This window comes from Mesoplodon mirus (genome assembly GCF_964341445.2).
Source record: "Mesoplodon mirus genome assembly, chromosome: 15".
In the NCBI taxonomy this organism is placed as follows: domain Eukaryota; kingdom Metazoa; phylum Chordata; class Mammalia; order Artiodactyla; family Ziphiidae; genus Mesoplodon; species Mesoplodon mirus.
In genome coordinates, this window is record NC_138991.1 from 78,715,427 (window position 1) to 78,734,258 (window position 18,832).

At 40.4% G+C, this 18,832-nt stretch overlaps 1 protein-coding gene across 1 annotated transcript in view; it reads right to left on the minus strand.

Moving 5' to 3' along the window:
• The window catches only part of SEL1L2 (SEL1L2 adaptor subunit of SYVN1 ubiquitin ligase), a gene marked incomplete at both ends in the record, with an annotated part of 93,260 nt that overhangs the window by 38,305 nt on the left and 36,123 nt on the right, over nt 1-18,832 (minus strand). The window contains 2 exons of the mRNA XM_082644550.1: nt 1,563-1,725; nt 6,185-6,287. Of these exons, the coding sequence (XP_082500676.1) occupies nt 1,563-1,725; nt 6,185-6,287 (266 nt within the window). The remainder of the gene's footprint in view (nt 1-1,562; nt 1,726-6,184; nt 6,288-18,832) is intronic.

Consider the following 18,832-nt stretch of genomic DNA (forward strand, 5'->3'; position numbering starts at 1 on the left):
TTTGTCCCAGGCACTGCACTAAATTTTTAGAGACATACCAGTGAACCAGAGAGACATAGAACCTGGTGTTTTATCATTATCCTAACTCTACAGGTGAAAATTAGAGAGGTTACCCCACCCATTAGAGTTCCTCTCGTCCAACTTCTGGTTCAAATAAATATGCAGACTCACAAGACTCCCACAGGCTATACATGCCACCAGTTTCTTCAGGTAGATGTAGCACAGGAATCACAGTTTGCCAGCAGGGCAGCATCAGGCCTCCTTTCTGTGGGAGTCCTTGCAGCAGGTCACATAGTCCTCCAGCAGCCCTCATCTTTGGTCCCTCAGATGACTCAGACACAAGGGGATGAGATCCACATTGGGTGGTGCAACAGGCACCCTGACATAAAAGCCTCATATTCCCCCTGTAACAACTCCATAGGCATAGTGTCCAGGATCCCGGTAAGAATCATCACCACCATCAGGTATTATAGTTCATGACAGTTTCTCCCAGTCCAAAGGTAGTTTACCAAGTAGAGGTCATTTCAACAATAAGCAATACTACCTAGAAACATAGTTAACATTTCACTCCTATCACACTACCAGGGAAACAGAAGTAGAGAGTGAACCAAAGGTCAAATTCTCATGCAGATGAAGGGGAAAGGGTTTTGTTAAGTAGTTATCCAATAAGCAAGTGGTAGAGTGCATTTGAACTTAGATCTGCCTGCCTCCAAAGCTTAGCTTGTACACTTTACTGGATGGAAACAAAAATGATCTATGGGAAACGCTTTTAGACAACTTTTAGTGTCTTCCTCATAATTTCTGAATTCCCCGGTTTTTCTTGTAATCAGCATAAATTTCTTTTGTGATCAGAAAGAAATGTTTTCATAGAGAAGACCAGCAACATGAAAACGTACTTTTGCTATAGCATTAAGTGAAAGCAGCCAGAAACAAAATGATACATCATAATCATAATACATGTGATTATGATGATGTTTTTAAAAAGAAAGGAAGAAGCCAAACAGAAATACAAAGCAGTCCTAACAGTAGTTGAGTCAGGATGGTTGGCTTGTGAAGGGCTTTTTTTTTTTTTTTTTTCTGTTTTCCAGATTTTCTATGAAATGCTTATGTTATTCTTAGAATAAAATGAAATACACATATTAAAATAGAAAAGGAAATATATATAGCTTATAAAATACTTGAAGTGTAAAAACCAGGCATCCTAAGGTAGGAGATTTAGTTCCATATTTCTTTGCATAGGTGAATATATTTTATATAAAAGTTAACTATGTTAGGGGTTCAGAGTTCTCACATTATTTCAAAACACACACATGGACATGGATGGTGGGAAGGTGGATTAGAGAGCAGCTCTGTTCCATTCCTGAAAGTCACTCAAGAGCTAGAAGAATTTGCCCCAGGCTCCTGCTCGTTCCTGCCCTGATGGAACATTACACTCAATGCACTACAGTAACTTTCCTAGGCCTGGGCTCATGCGGTAGAGGCTCAGCTCCTCTCACATGTTATTTGCCTATAATTATTTCAGGATGTAGCTATTTAAAGTTTAATTTTCTTGCAAAACTCACGTTTTGGGCTTTATATGATCCTTCTTTAGCCAAGGACTCGTATAATTGGATAGCTGCTGTTATGTTTTGCATGCCAAAATTTCCAAATAGCAAAGCATCAGCCATTTTCTCCATAGCTTTCAAGTTTCCCATGTCAGATGCTTTAGCAAAGAGTTTGTAGGCTCTGTTTGAAGAATATGGAGTTAGAAGTGTGATTATCAAAAATGAAAATTGCTGCTCCCTCCTTCTTACTGCTTCTCTCTAACAAGTAGGACCTGGTTGATGTTGCTACTAACAATACAGTTTGGCTAAAGTCCATTACATTTCTAGACCAGTAGATTTTTTTCAGCCCTAGGTCAATCTAAGATTATAATTTCAAATATATCTGACAAATAATGAAGCTGCTGAAAAGTAGAAATATTTAGGCTATATCATGCTTCAAGCTTATAGACCAAGTAAAGTGAAAAATTGGGGCACTTGTCTTAAAATAGTGAACTCTCCCATGGCAACTCCCATTAATTATGAGTATTTGATTTATAAAATGAACTGTGAGATACATAACAATATAATCAAAATCAATTAAAAATAATCAAAACTGGAATGTCATCTTGGAAGTTACTATCATGAGAACAGTTCCTTTATATTCCAAAATAAATTTCTAAAACAGAACATATTATTCAGCACAGCAAAGACAGACTGTGTGGGAAAACAATAACCAAACAAAACCTTAATGGTTTTTAGGGCTCTAGAGTCTGAATGCCTGGGTTCAAATCCTGGCTCTACCACTAATTTAGTTTGAGAGCTTCGGGCAAGTTACTTAACTTCTCTGTGCCTCTCTCATCTATGGAATGGGGATAATAAGAGCACTTACTTCATAGTGTTGCTGGGAAGATTCAATGAGATAATCCATGTGAAGTGCCTGGCATACTGCCTGATACAGAGTAAGCACTCAATAAATCTAGCTATTATTTTTACTAGGACTGTTGCATAGATTCTAAAGTTTTATAGCATGGTACTTTTTCTCCTATAATTAGTGGGTAAATCACATAAAGTTTAGTGATTACCAATATAGATGCCAGAGGATTGACTCACAGTGCATTTCATGAGTCCTTGTCAGAAGTCACCCGGACCTGATCTGTGTAGCAAGTAATGATGGAGAGACTTGCAAGGTCAAAACTTGTGTTGGAGACAGAGAGTGCTTTGGGGATTTATTTATTTATTTATTTATTTATTTATTTATTTAATTAATTTTTTGCGGTACGCGGGCCTCGCACTGTTGTGGCCTCTCCCGTTGCGGAGCACAGGCTCCAGACATGCAGGCTCAGCGGCCACGGCTCACGGGCCCAGCCGCTCCGCGGCATGTGGGATCTTCCCAGACCGGGGCACGAACCCGTGTCCCCTGCATCGGCAGGCGGACTCTTAATCACTGCGCCACCAGGGAAGCCCTGGGGATTTATTTTTACTCTTATAACTTCCTTTTTGGTAGCAGTAAGATCAGTCAAGCCTGTGACCTTGACTCAAATACAGGAACAAACACACAAATCTTCCACAGCTTCCAATTCAGAAGGATCAGGAGACTCAGCTTTATATACCCCTACCCATGCTGATGCTAGAATAAGCTGCTCTTGGTCAAAAGCTGGAGCAGAACAGAATGGGCCAAAAAGGCCAGGATGAGTGACATCCAGGTACGCATTAGGGTCCTGGATGGCAAACAGAGAGTAGACCCCAGTGGGACAAAAAGAAGCCAGGAGATCAAGCAAGAAATTAGCCATGGTCAAAGCAAGCAGAGGTTCTGGGGACCAGAAAGCAAATAATAAAATAGAAGGTCTCAAAGGTCAATGAATTCAAATGTCTGGCATCAAGGGATGGGCATGGCAACAGGATACAGACTCCTGGGAGCTCTTCTGTTGCATGGTTTGCTGCTGCAACCACATAGTCTGCTGGGACTAGAAGGGCACCGACATGGTCCAGGGCAGAGAAACCTGAGATGGGTTACAGGGGCCAGCAGTATATCCAGTCGCTGGTCCCAGGGGGCAGCAAAAGTTTGCAAAACCAACCCCTCTAGGTGTCTTTGATTCTGAGGGAGGGGTGGGTACTTAGGTCCCCTGTCAGGAAAGTCCAAGGTGATATATGGAATACCAGAAGCAGGGCCAAGGGCAGGAGAAAGGTGTTGGTAAAGTTTGTGGGATTAAGATCTGGACTGCAATCACCAAGAGTGAAAAAGTAGGAGAAACTGGGCTGCAGGGGCAGATCTCCAAATGAAAGTTCAGTTAGGTATCTGGATTGTCTCTAAAGGATCTGGTATTGGATGCTTGGTTGGGTGCTGGGGAAGGAGGAGGCTAAATGCATCTCTAGGACACATCAGAAACTTGGTGTGGGGCAGCAGCTTATCTTCACAGCTTCTTCACTGATGGGGAGTAATTCTTTTTTATTTTTTTTTATTTTTTTTGCTGTACGCGGGCCTCTCACTGTTGTGGCCTCTCCCGTTGCAGAGCACAGGCTCCGGACGCACAGGCTCAGCGGCCATGGCTCACGGGCCCAGCCGCTCCGCGGCATATGGGATCCTCCCAGACCGGGGCACGAACCCGTATCCCCTGCATCGGCAGGCGGACTCTCAACCACTGCGCCACCAGGGAGGCCCTGGGGAGTAATTCTTAATGACAGTTAACCTGGGATGTCATAGAGGTTTCTTGACTCCTTCAGACAAGTTTGTGTTTCCCTGACATATGCTTGCTTAACATCTGTACTTCTAACAGCACTGACTTGTTCAACAATTTTCCTTTCCTATATATGAAGAGACTGAATAAATGAATTAGACCAAGATGTGGGTGTGGATGAGCCAAAAATTCTACTAGCCCCTCTAACTTATGCTACACTCATCTGAGAAGCAGTGAAGCAAGGAGGGGGTAGGGTAGAAGATGAATAGGAGGGATATGATTCCTCTTTGGTCTGACCAGAATCTTAAAGATGGCTATATTAGATGTAACTGGCTTAAGTGGAGAGCAGACCATCCTGAAAACTGAAGGAATTTCACCCATCTTGCCCACAAACTCCTAGGGTCTTTTGTTATGAACATATTTGGTTTCAGGTCTCCACTGCTACACAGGCTGAAGGGTCAGGAGACTCAGATTCATGTACCCTCTCATGTATCTATGCTGCTACAGAAATAAGCTGTTCTTCTCAGATTCTTGGGCAAGGACTGGAGCAGGATAGACTGGGAAAGAATAACCTGAGATTGAATGACACCAGGTAGGCATGAAGGTTCCTGCACTGCTGGATGGTCCTGCACTTTTGCCCTATAAAGAGCTTCTAATTTAACTTTCCCTAGAGAGAGGACCAAATCCCTTACTTCCTTCTTCTTGTCACTTTGGAAAAATCAGAATCTTTTTGACCTTCCATTTCCTCCTCCATAATTTGGGGATAATAATTTATGTCTTACAGTATCATTGTGAGCAATGAGTAATATCCCACACATAAATGCCTACAACATTAACACAAAGAAGGACCTTGAAAAATGGACGTTGTGACGTTTTTATAACCAGGTTCACACTTGAGTGTCCCACCCCTACCCTCATCCTCTACACTCTTAGGCTCTTCTCAAAGGCTTTGAGTTTTCAGAAAGAATTCATGGACTCTGCGGCTGCCTGCCTCGGGCTGGTTACTACAGCTCTGGGATGCTTCCCGTGGGGCTGGTATGCCTAATTTGTGTGAAAACAAAAGAAGTCTCCTTGTCGGGGGTTCAGAGTCCATTCTTTCTGTTATGGTTCAAGACACACTTGCCTTCTCTTCCACACCTTCCACTTACCATTTAGAGGACTAGAGATAAAAATAACAAACACTTGTCTCCTTATTACTAAGGACATTGTTCTAAGAGCTTGATTGCATTATCCAGGGCACGAAGCAGTTGAGTAACTTGCTCAGGATCACACAAGTAATGGCAGAGCCAGAGTGTGATCCCAAGGTTTTAACTAGAGACTTGATAGGACCTCAAGTTGTGCCCCTCTCCTGGGGGGAGAAGATATTTCTGCCTCCCATTTAGACAAAGTAGGCAAGTGAAAAGAGAAACAATGGACATGGTGTGAGACCATGTGGCCACGGCTTGGTCACCTCCCAGCTGTGCATTTGTGATCACCTCACTTTTAACATCCTTGAATCTCTGTTCTCAACTTTTTAAAGGGGGAAAAATGAAACTCTTCTTAACTCATAAGTCTGTTCTGGGGATAAAATGGTGTCACATGCACGAAAGTGCTCTGAAAACCATAAAGTGATGTACAAATGCTGTTAGGCAGAATAAAGCATTCTAAAACAATAACTTCTCTAATTCAAATAATACATGTTTTATTTCATTTGAATCAATTAAAGCCAAAACAGAATATTTTTGCCTGAATGCTCAGATTAGTGCCTTCATTCTGTCTTTCATTTAATGTGTAGGGACTGCAATTTCACACATAGTCCTTCCATTTGTAGGCTGGATAATTTGTAGGATTCTTTAAACACCATTTGATCCTTTTAAAAACAAAAGCTTACAGGCAAATATGCTTACTTGTTATACCAATAAGCTTTTAATGACAAATTAGATTTTGGATTGCTCCTTTTTCTCAACATGGAAATTGAACTTGGCTAAAGTAGCTGGATGGACTTACTCTGCTTTTTGTTTTCGGCTTTTAGACTGCTGGAGGATCCTGATGCCCATCTTAAAAAGCTGGTCTCCTTCATCTGTGAAAATATTCTTTGTTTGCTTTTTTACTGTATATGGAACAACAAGGACAAATAACATTATTTTTGTGTTTATATTTTAAAAATAATGTGCTGGAATATTAGTTTGGGGTTCTCTCTCATTTTCTAACCTCTGCATTTCAAGATCACCTCACCTTTGGTCAGATGGTAGAAGCTGCCTACAAAAGTACTCTCTTCCTCTATTTTGTGAAGGGTCTTGGAGGGTAGAGGAGACAGACAGATGTTTCTGATGGTAGGAGGGAGAGAGGTGTTCCCGGTCTGGGAAGAGGGTACAAAATCCTACAAGCAGAAGACAGGAAGCAAGGCCTCTAAGGGAAGGGGTTGCCTGGTGTATTCTACAGGCTGGATCTTAGACACCAGGCTCTCAGCTCTCAGATCCCTTGTCTGAACCTTAAGATTTCATGAGCAATGGGCATCTCCAAGATGACCATTGTGTACCTAGGATTGGAGGAGAGAATCTCCCTGAAAATTTTGCTCTACCCAAGGCTCCCTCCTCCTCCCCAGAACCTTTCTCAGACTTTTCTAGCCTGAGAACTGTTGAGGATGAGCATCAGGAATAAGGGGGCAGAGTACGTGTGCCAAGACACACTTTGGACCTTGGAGAAGACACACAGAGAGAGTATCAATAATAATTTGCCTTGTGGGATGGAGACTCAGAGTACATTTTATAGTATTTAAGGAAAGTAAAGAAACAGGAATTTACCTGCTACAATAATAATATTTTAAAACATTTATATAACAATTCACAATTTTCAAAACATATCACCAGTTTACAGATGGGGAAAGCTGGTTAGAAGGAGAGTCTGCTTTAGAGACCCCACCCCAACACACACACACACACACACCCCTCCATAGTATCACAGTGCCTCTTGAAGTCAATTATGACATTCACTGAAACCTCTGATTAGGTGAACCACATCTGAAGTCATTTTATTTTATTTTTCTTTTTAAGTTTTTTAACACCTTTATTGGAGTATAATTGCTTTACAATGGTTTGTTAGTTTCTGCTTCATAACAAAGTGAATCAGCTATATATATACATATGTCCCCATATCTCCTCCCTCTTGTGGCTCCTTCCCACCCTCCCTATCCCACCCCTCTAGGTGGTCACAAAGCACCAAGCTAATCTCCCTGTGCTATGTGGCTGCTTCCCACTAGCTATCTATTTTACATTTGGTAGTATATATAAGTCCATGCCAGTCTCTCACTTTCGTCCCAGCTTACCCTTCCCCCTCCCTGTGTCCTCAAGTCCATTCTCTACGTCTGTGTCTTTATTCCTGTCCTGCCCCTAGGTTCTTCAGAACCTTTTTTTTTTTTTGGATTCCATATATATGTGTTAGCATACAATATTTGATTTTCTCTTTCTGACTTACTTCACTCTGTACGACAGACTCTAGGTCCATCCACCTCCCTATAAATAACTCAATTTCATTTCTTTTTATGGCTGAGTAATATTCCATTGTATATATGTGCCACATCTTTATCCATTCATCTGTTGATGGACACTTAGGTTGCTTCCATGTCCTGGCTATTGTAAATAGAGCTGCAGTGAACATTGTGGTACATGACTCTTTTTGAATTATGGTTTTCTCAGGGTATATGCCCAGTAGTGGGATTGCTGGGTCATATGGTAGTTCTATTTTTAGTTTTTTAAGGAACCTCCATACTGTTCTCCATAGTGGCTGTATCAATTTACATTCCCACCAATAGTGCAAGAGTGTTCCCTTTTCTCCACACCCTCTCCAGCATTTATTGTTTCTAGATTTTTTGATGATGGCCATTCTGTCTGGTGTGAGGTGATACCTCATTGTAGTTTTGATTTGCATTTCTCTAATGATTAGTGATGTTGAGCATTCTTTCATGTGTTTGTCGGCAATCTGTATATCTTTGGAGAAATGTCTATTTAGCTCTTCTGCACATTTTTGGATTGGGGTTGTTTGTTTTTTTGATATTGAGTTGCATAAGCTGCTTGTAAATTTTGGAGGTTAATCCTTTGTCAGTTGCTTCATTTGCAAATATTTTCTCCCATTCTGAGGGTTGTCTTTTTGTCTTGTTTATGGTTTCCTTTGCTGTGCAAAAGCTTTGAAGTTTCATTAGGTCCCATTTGTTTATTTTTGCTTTTATTTCCATTTCTCTAGGAAGTGGGTCAAAAAGGATCTTGCTGTGATGTATGTCATAGAGTGTTCTGTCTATGTTTTCCTCTATGAGTTTTATCGTGTCTGGCCTTACATTTAGGTCTTTAATCCATTTTGAGTTTATTTTTGTGTATGGTGCTAAGGAGTGTTCTAATTTCATTCTTTTATAGGTACCTGTCCAGTTTTCCCAGCACCACTTATTGAACAGGCTGCCTTGTCTCCATTGTATATTCTTGCCTCTTTTATCAAAAATAAGGTGACCATATGTGCGTGCGTTTATCTCTGGGCTTTCTATCCTGTTCCTTTGATCTATATTTCTATTTTTGTGCCAGTACCATACTGTCTGGCACCGTAGCTTTGTAGTATAGTCTGAAGTCCAGGAGCCTGATTCCTCCAGCTCCATTTTTCTTTCTGAAGATTGCTGAAGTCATTTTAAAGGAGAGGCATTCTGGGATTTGATGCCTCATTAACAAGACAACAAAGAACTTTTAAAGTGCTTCTTGTTTTTCTTCTTCCTGACATCAGAGTTGTCTACTTTCTTTTGTAAATTAAAAAAAAAAACCCTGGGGGCTTCCCTGGGGGCGCAGTGGTTGAGAGTCCGCCTGCCGATGCAGGGGACACGGGTTCGTGCCCCGGTCCAGGAAGATCCCACATGCCGCGGAGTGGCTAGGCCTGTGAGCCATGGCCGCTGAGCCTGTGTGTGGGGAGCCTGTGCTCCGCAACGGGAGAGGCCACAGCAGTGAGAGGTCCGCGTACTGCAAAAAAACAAAACAAAACAAAACAAAAAAACCCAAACACAAAAAACTTAAAAGCCAGTTTACAATTATTTTGAATGCTTCAAGTTATCCAATCAATTTAGTAACACCAGACAAGTTTTGTGTCTAATTTCTGCTTTGGGTTGTACATTACCTATACTTATGATTAAAGAGGAAAAATAATGGGAAAAATCTACTCATCTGTGTTTGGAATAGCAATTGCTCTTATTAACATGCTTTCAAAGAGTGAGAATAAATTTTGAAAGGTTGACTCTGCATCCATATACATATGAGAAATGATTTTACCACTACAGATTTCTAACCATGGCTTTTACCTTTACGTGTAATTTTCTTTTTGCTTTTCCAAATGTATTAAAATACAAGTTTTCTTTAACACAAGAGGGCTCAATTATCAGAAAAAGTTATCTTGACAACACTTTGATTTTCTTTTTATGGTTTAATGATTTCCAAATTTGGGGAAAATTACAGTCAGGAAATGATTCGTGCATTTGAGGAGACCATTCTGAAGTTGATGCAAAGAACCTTCATGACTCTGGAGTCCTTTGAACGGCCAACTGTTTTGTACTGGTAGGGGATCTAAGGTGACTAGCTAGAAGTGGTGTGGATGAGCATCAGGAATAAAAGGGCGAATAGGTGTGCCAGAGAAGTATTTAAGGCAGCAGTAATTGTGGAAAGTGCTCCAACTAGATGAATTTGTATTTCAGTGTTTGTCAGACATATAATTTGTAGAGAGGTCTAGACACTTTATTACTTCTGCAGTCTTATTATCATTACTCCCTATCTAACTTGGGGACTGTTATGGGCTGAATTGTGTCCTTCAAAATTCATATATTGAAGTCCCAACCCCCAGTACCTCAGAATGTAGCCTTATTTGGAGATGAGGTCTTTAAAGTAGTGATTAAATGAGGCCATTAGGGTGGGGCCCTAATCCAATACGACAGGTGTCCTTATAAGCAAAAGAAACACCAGGAGCATGTGGGCACAGAAAAAAGATCATGTAAGGACACATTGAGAAGGTGACCCTTTGTAAGCCAAGGAAAGAAGCCTTAGAATGAAACCAACCCTGAAACACCTTGATCATGGACTTCCAGCCTCCAGAACTGCGAGAAAATAAATTTCTGCTGTGTAAGCCACCTTGCCTATGGTATTTTGTTTTGGCAGCCATAGCAAACTAATACTGATGCCAACTCCAGATCACAAGGAAAACAAGCTGTCCCTTCTCCCTGTGAGAAAGGATGCACCCAAACTCAGTTTCTGATCAGATCAGTGGCTACCTTCTAAAAGCAAGAGGGACTGAAATTTCCTATGGCCCCCCAAGGTCTCCAGGTGCTGGACATCTGACTTTCCCAGGCAGCTGGATGCCCAAGTAGCTCACCTCTGACAAGGTCACTTTCTCATGATTGTACTCAAAGTACAGTGTAGTAGATAGACCTTGCATGTGTCCAGAAATACCTGGACCCAGATTACCTTTCTGTGAGATGGTGCGAGAAATGGGAATCTATGCCTTCTCCTGCTCATACTTCAGTTGTAAAATTCTCTAATCAAGTCTATTTCTTAATTCCTGTCACTTGTCATTGTGGAATTCATACAGAATCCTCTTGTTCATAATGACTAGAAGCAAATCTTTAGAACAAAAGTGGCCCACTTGCCTGTTTCAGATATTAATGAGAAGAAGGAAAGCTGGAGACAACTTGTTCTCTGTCATTCATACGTTTACTCGTTCATTTAATAGGTATGAACTGATACCATGTGTTAGACACGATGCTAGATATTGTGCCTTAGCCTGGTGGAGACAAACATGTTTACCAAAAATTACAAGGCCATGTGGTAGGCACTACATAAGAAGGCACTGTGGGAGTGAAGGAGGCTTCTTTGTTTGTAAGCAACAGAAACCCAATCTGATTGACTTAAGCCAAAGGAACTTATTAGGAGGTTCATAGACTCAATGGGGTTGATCAGGAGTCAAAGTATCTCTGGAAGCAGAGGCAGACATTGCTACTGGGATGGACTAGAATCCAATCCTGTTGAGGAAGACTCCATGATGAATCTGATGGGTCTAGCAGGGAAAACAAGGCTTCTCATTACCTTCCTATAAAAATGTATCCATTGGGGAAGACCTAATTCCTCAGAGGAAATTGGGGTGGTGAGAGGGGTAAAATGGATGATGGGAAGCCCACAAACAGCAAATGCCCACCCACTTCATGCCCCTTACTCTGGCTTTGTGAAATAAAGAAATCTTCACAGATGAAATGGCACTTTAGATAGTTCTTAAAACGTAGGTAGGAATTTGTCAGGCCAAGAAGATGAAACTGGTGTTCCATTTGGAGGAAACAGTCTATGCAAATGAACTGGGGTGGGGGCAGTGTATCTTGAAGAATGAGAGCTTGAGTGTCACGGCTGGTCATTGCAGTCAAAGCTGGCTACGGAAGTAAGTGATACTAAGGAGAGTGGACAGAGGGGTGAAGAAGGAGAGGGAGGAGGGAACTGAGGTCATTGTGAAGGTGAAGGCAGGTTTGGTAGGAGAAAGAGAGAGAATAGAAGTGGCAGGAAGATGGCACTGATCAGAGACAATTGTTTCGGAGTTTGAATAGAGACGAAGTTGATTGGAGTCAAGGAGGTCCAGCAAGTAAAGCAAGGTCTTTCAACATATATATTTAACCCTCCAAGTGCTGGTGGCCTATAGCCATTGGCTGATTGATGTAGGAGTAAAAAAGCCCAGCCCCCTTGCCTATGTGAAGGGGGCAATCCTCCAGGGCAATTTGTCCTTCAAAGCCCTAAACTTCTGAAACTCTATCTTTGCTCAGCTCCTTCCCTTGCCCTAGTCTGCATTCCTCACTTTCTTGTATGTTTCACCAGAAAATCTAGAACTTTAGCACTTAAATTTAAGTATATAAATACCATCTAAATTATCTAGAAAAATAAAAGGAAAAAGAATAATAAATTCATTATTTTGAATCTCAAATTATAGTTACATTGTGAACCACATAAAGGATCACTGAGAGTTAAAAGAATGTCTTGACATTGAGAGTTAAAGGAGATGAATGTCTTTTAGTCTGACTAAAAGTCAGGTGCTTTCACCATTAAAATGATGCAAAAACATAAAATGGGAAAATCTTTGCCCTGCAGAAAATCTTGCCTCCACAGACACTGCATCTATCTAATTTTAATTGTCTTTAATATAAACCAACTTCAGTTTCTGATTTTCTGAATAATGCATCAGAAGAGCTCTTCACATTTGCCCTTAATGTCTGCTAGAAAGATACAATCTAAGATAGGAGGGAGAATAACGATCCATTTCTAAAAATAACATTCCATCCAAGAAAGAATGACTCAGCAGAGTTTAGTCAGATAGAGATGTGATCAATTCAAATACACTTGAATAGAACACAGATATTCACAACAGTCAAGTTTATTCATTCTGTCCCCAGATTATTGTCCTCAGATATCAATACCTCCAGTGGTATTTCTTAGAAATGGTAGACAAATTATCAGTAGAAAAAAAATTTTTTTCTCTTTAAGTATCTATTAAGCAAAGCTTGAAATAAGAGGGATTCTGACAGATATAATTCACAATCTAAAACTCTTAATTTAGCAGAAAGAAATATGGGTTATAAAACAAGTGAAGAATCAAAAATAATATATATCTATATAGTTATAAATAGGAGCTAATATTTATAAAGCACTTGGGTCCCAGGTAATTTTCTCACTGACTGTAAAAGGAAGGTGCTATATCATTCCCATTTTACAGATGAGGTGATGTAGGCACAGAGAGGTTAAGTAACCTACCCAAGGTCATATAGCTGGTACCCAGTAGACAAGGATTCAAATCTAGGCAGTCTGACTCCAGAGTCTGTGCTCATATTACTTCTTAGAGCTACACAATATGCAGACTCATGTGTTAAATGCAAAGTTACTATCAAATGATGAAAACTAGGTCCTAAATATATTTTAAAAATAAATTTATTGTAATTTGTTATAAATATTTTAAAGTTGTTTATTTATAGTAATACTTCATTTATCTGACATTAAACATGAAATATTTTAAACATATAAAAAAATCCAGAAAATGAAACACACTATAACCTTCCCCCCTCACACACACAGTTTAACAGATGGTGACATTTTGCCTTGTTTGTTTTAGGTATCAACTCTAAGGAAACAGAATGTCCAGAAACACCCAAGCCTCCTCCCAGCATCCTTTCTCCTTGTTTCCTTTTCAGAGGGGTTATTGTCCTGAAGTTGCTATGTAGCTATTTTACTACATATATATACCCAATATTATTTCTATACTTTATATAAATAGCATCATATTGTATATACTTTTGCAACTAGGTTTTTCACTTTTTTTTTTTTTTTTTTTTTTGCGGTACGCGGGCCTCTCACTGTTGTGGCCTCTCCCGTTGCAGAGCACAGGCTCCGGACGCACAGGCTCAGCGGCCATGGCTCACGGGCCTAGCTGCTCTGTGGCATGTGGGATCTTCCCGGACCGCGGCACAAACTCGTGTCCCCTGCATTGGCAGGTGGACTCTCAACCACTGCGCCACCAGGGAAGCTCTGTTGGAAGATTTTTAATCACAGTTTCAATTTCATTACTTGTGATTGGTCTGTTCATATTTTCTATTTCTTCCTGGTTAAGTCTTGGAAGGTTATACCTTTCTAAGAATTTCTCCATTTCTTCCAGGTTGTCCATTTTATTGGCACAGAGTTGCTTGTAGTAGTCTCTTATAATCCTTTGTATTTCTGCAGTGTCTGTTGTGATTTATCCTTTTTCATTTCTAATTTTATTGATTTGCATCCTCTGCCTTTTTTTCTTGATGGGTCTGGCTAAGGGTTTATCAGTTTTGTTTATCTTCTCAAAGAACCAGTTTTAGTTTTATTGATCTTTGCTATTGTTTTCATTTTTATTTCATTTATTTCTGCTCTGATCTTTATGATTTCTTTCCTTCTACTGACTTTGGGTTTTCTTTGTTCTTCTTTCTCTAGTTGTTTTTTTTTTTTTAAATTAATTAATTAATTAATTTATTTATTTATTTATGGCTGTGTTGGGTCTTCGTTTCTGTGTGAGGGCTTTCTCTAGTTGCGGCAAGTGGGGGCAACTCTTCATCGCGGTGTGCGGGCCTCTCACTATCGCGGCCTCTCTTGTTGCGGAGCACAGGCTCCAGACGCGCAGGCTCAGTAGTTGTGGCTCACGGGCTTAGTTGCTCCACGGCATGTGGAATCTTCCCAGACCAGGGCTCGAACCCGTGTCCCCTGCTTTGGCAGGCAGATTCTCAACCACTGCGCCACCAGGGAAGCCCTCTCTAGTTGTTTTAATTGTAGGGTTAGATTGTTTATTTTAGATTTTTCTTTTTTCTTGAGGTGAGACTTAATTGCTATAAACTTCCCTCTTAGAACTGCTTTTGCTGCATCCCATAGGTTTTCGGTCACTGTGTTTTCATTGTCATTTGTTTCTATGTATTTTTAAAATTTCTTCTTTGATTTCTTCAGTGATCTCTTGGTTATTTAGTAGGGCGCTGTTTACCCTCCATGTGTTTGTGTTTTTTTTACAGTTTTTTCCTGTAATTGATTTCCAATCTCATAGCATTGTGGTCAGAAAAGATGCTTGATACGATTTCAATTTTCTTAAGTTTTCTGAGGCTTGATTTGTGACCCAAGATGTGATCAATCCTGGAGAATGTTCCGTGAGCACTTGAGAAGAAAATGTATTCTGCCACTTCTGGGTGGAATATTCTATAAATATCAATTAAATGTATGTGGTCTATTGTGTCATTTAAAGCTTGTGCTTCCTTATTAATTTTCTGTTTGGATGATCTCTTCATTGGTATAAGTGGGGTGTTAAAGCCCCCTACTATTATTGTGTTACTGTTGATTTCTCCTTTCATGGTTGTTAGCATTTGCCTTATGTATTGAGGTGCTCCTATGTTGGGTGCATAAACATTTATAATTGTTATATCTTCTTCTTGGATTGATCCTTTGATCATTATATAGTGTCCCTCCTTATTTCTTGTAACAGTCTTTATTTTAAAATCTATTTTATCTGATACGAGTATTGCTACTCCAGCTTTCTTTTGATTTCCATTTGCATGGAATATCTTTTTCCATCCCTTCACTTTCAGTGTGTATGTGTCTATAGGTCTGAAGTGGGCCTCTTGTAGACAGCATATAAGGGTCTTGGTTTTGTATCCATTCAGCCAGTCTGTGTCTTTTGGTTGGGGCATTTAATCCATTTACATTCAAGGTTATTATCAATATGTATGTTCCTATTACCATTTTCTTAATTGTTTTGGGTTTGTTTCTGTGGGTGTGTTTCTTCTCTTGTGTTTCCAGCCTAGAGAAGTTCCTTTAGGATTTGTTGTAAAGCTGGTTTGGTGGTGCTAAATTCTCTTAGGCTTTGCTTGTCTGAAAAGCTTTTGATTTCTCCATTGAATCTGAATGAGATCCTCTGGGTAATCTTGGTTGTAGGTTTTTCTCTTTCATCACTGCAAGTATATCCTGCCAACTCCCTTCTGGCCTGCAGAGTTTCTGCTGAAAAGTCAGCTGGTAACATTAGGGGGATTCCTTTGTATATTATTTTTTTGTTTTTCCCTTTCTGCTTTTAATATTTTTTCTTTGAATTTAATTTTTGTTAGTTTGATGAATATGTGTCTTGGTGTGTTTCTCCTAGGGTTTATCTTGTATGGGATTCTCTGTGCTTCCTGAACTTGGGTGACTATTTCCTTTCCCATGTTAGGGAAGTTTTCCACTATAATCTCTTCAAATATTTTCTCAGACACTTTCTTTTTCTCTTCTTCTTCTGGGACCCCTATAAGTCGAATGTTGGTGTGTTTAGGGCTGTCCCAGAGGTCTCTGAGATTGTCTTCCATTCTATGTATTCTTTTTTCTTTATTCTGCTCCTCGGCAGTTATTTCCACCATTTTGTCTTCCAGCTCACTTAATTCGTTCTTCTGCCTCAGTTATTCTGTTACTGATTCCTTCTAGTGTATTTTTCATTTCAGTTATTGTGTTGTTCACCTCTGTTTGTTTTTTCTTTAGTTCTTCTAGATCTTTGTTAAACATTTCTTGTATTTTCTCAATCCATGTCTCCATTCTATTTCCGAGATTCTGGATCATCTTTACTATCATTACTCTGAATTCTTTTTCAGATAGATTGCCTATTTCCTCTTCATTTATTTGGTCACATAGGTTTTTACATTTCTCCTTCATCTATGACATATTTTTTTGCCGTCTCATTTTTTTTTTCCTTTTTTTATGAGTGGAATTTTGTTCCTGTCTTGCTGGTTGTTTGGCCTGAGGCCTCCAACCCTGGAGTTTCTAGGCTGTTGGGTAGAGCTGCGTTTTGGTGCTGAGATGAGGACCTCTGTGAGACCTCACTCTGACAAATATTCCCCTGGAGTCTGAGGTTCTCTGTTAGTCCAGTGGTTCGGACTGAGAGCACCCACTGCAGGAGCTTCTGCATGACCCCTGGCTTGTGAACCAAGCCGGTTCACTTGGGGGTTCCTCCCGTCTCCTTGGGCATCAGGGTCTCCCACCAGCAGCCGTCAGGCACCCTAGTTGTGGGGAGACACTAACTCCACGTCTTCCCACACTGCCATCTTGACTCCACCTCCCCAACAAGGCTTTTAATGTAGGAATTGTGGGATTGTTTCCCCAAAGTTATTTTGTATTGCTTCTGTCAGGTTTCCAGATTTATCGTCTTATTGGTGGAAAGAAATTTGTGTATGTGAACATATTGGTTTGAAAGTGTTCACACACACACAAAAATCAGGTGGCATAAATTCAAATTCAAATCTGTATAAGGTGCAGGGATATTGTGTAGGTTATTTTCCAGGAACATGTTTTTCCCTGTGAGAGTCTAAGTGGAGGAAAAGCTTCCTTGATATTTACATATAATGGTGGGTGGTTTGTTGTTTTTTTCTAATCTCCCCTTTCACTGTATGCACAGCTCTATGACACTCTTAGTTTTATTCATAACCCTTCATCTCAATTCCCTTGTCAAAGATCTTTATGTCTTTTTTATTTTCCCAGCCTGGGATTTAAAATCCAAGGCTCATCCATTACCAGCTCTGATCACAGCTTGCCAAAACATCAACTCACATGCTTATTTTTCATTATTTCTAGCACCTGGGGATTTCAGTTTCTTGTGAGCCCAGGTCTTCATTTAAAAGAAGTGTTTTGGCATATATTAGGTGTCATTTTTAGGTATTTGTAAGCAGTAGGATTTTCATATTGGATTAAACCACTGTTTTGCTAGAATAGGAGACCTTTAGTGATTTTCTTTTATAATAAATTCATTCACAAAAAAAACTTGTGTTGATTTAAAGAAAAACTTTAAGTAATAGGAAAGATATTAAATGGTACACAGATTGGGTTCCCTGATAAGCAGACTTTAAGAGTTTGGAGTATTTATTAAGAAGTGTCCTTGGGACTTCCCTGGTGGTGCAGTGGTTAAGAATCCGCCTGCCAATGCAGGGCACATGGGTTTGAGCCCTGGTCCGGGAAGATCCCACATGCTGCGGAGCAACTAAGCTCATGTGCCACAACTACTGAGCCTCTGCTCCAGAGCATGCAAGCCACAACTACTGAGCCTGCATGACACAACTACTGAAGCCCAATGTGCCTAGAGCCTGTGCTGTGCAACAAAGACAACCACCATAACGAGAACCCCCCGCACAGCAATGAAGAGTAGCCCACGCTCACTGCAACGAGAGAAATCCCAGGCGTAGTAACGAAGACCCAGTGCAGACATAAATAAAATAAGTAAGTAAGTAAGTAAATAAATAAATAAATAAAAAGAAAGAAGTGCCCTTGGGAACCACACCTGGTGAAGAAGTTGGATTAGGCAGAAAGAGAAGCTGACGCAACCTGCAACAGAGAAGAACAAACCTGACTCCATATCAGATCTATTCCTTTAATTCTAACCCTTGTGTTCTGTCGCCTGTGCTCAGCCATGCTGGTTCTGCTCCTTTTGAAAAAGAATGTCGCTAATAGCCTGAAATATACATGATAGCCCATTCTCAAGATTCTGACCTTTGAAGGTATAACACTTTTCCATTCATATAGAGATAAAAAGTTGCAGAACAGAAAATAATAATTGTCTTCTTGGTGGTATATAGGAACATTGTGACCAGACCTACTTGGACAGCTGCAAGAACAAAGGATTCCTGCACCAAAAAGTTTGCAAGAATGAGCCATACCTCCTTCAATCTTAGTATAAAAGAAGCCTGAATTCTAACTCAGGTAAGATGGTTCTTTGGGACAGTAGTCCACCATATTCTCAGTCTGCTGTTTTTCTGAATAAAGTCTCTATTCCTTGCCCCAGCAACTAACTTGTCTCTTGATTTATTGGCCTGTCATGTGGCAAGCAGTACAAGCTTGGACTCAGTAACAAGCCCAGTGAAACCCTTTCCTGACTCCAGAGGGTACTCTGGAGCTAACATGTCTCTTCTAACTCATCCCAAGTTAGACTAACATTGTCAGGCCTTTATGTTCCCGAATTGATTAGTCATTGGAAGTTGGCTCTCCCAGGAAGGAGGCATAACTTTGGGCTATGCAGTTGTCTGCACCTGAGACAGTCTCTAAAGGGACTGACTGCTGAAAGCTGTCTGTGAACTTCACTTCCAGCAACTGGGCAACAAGTCCCTCA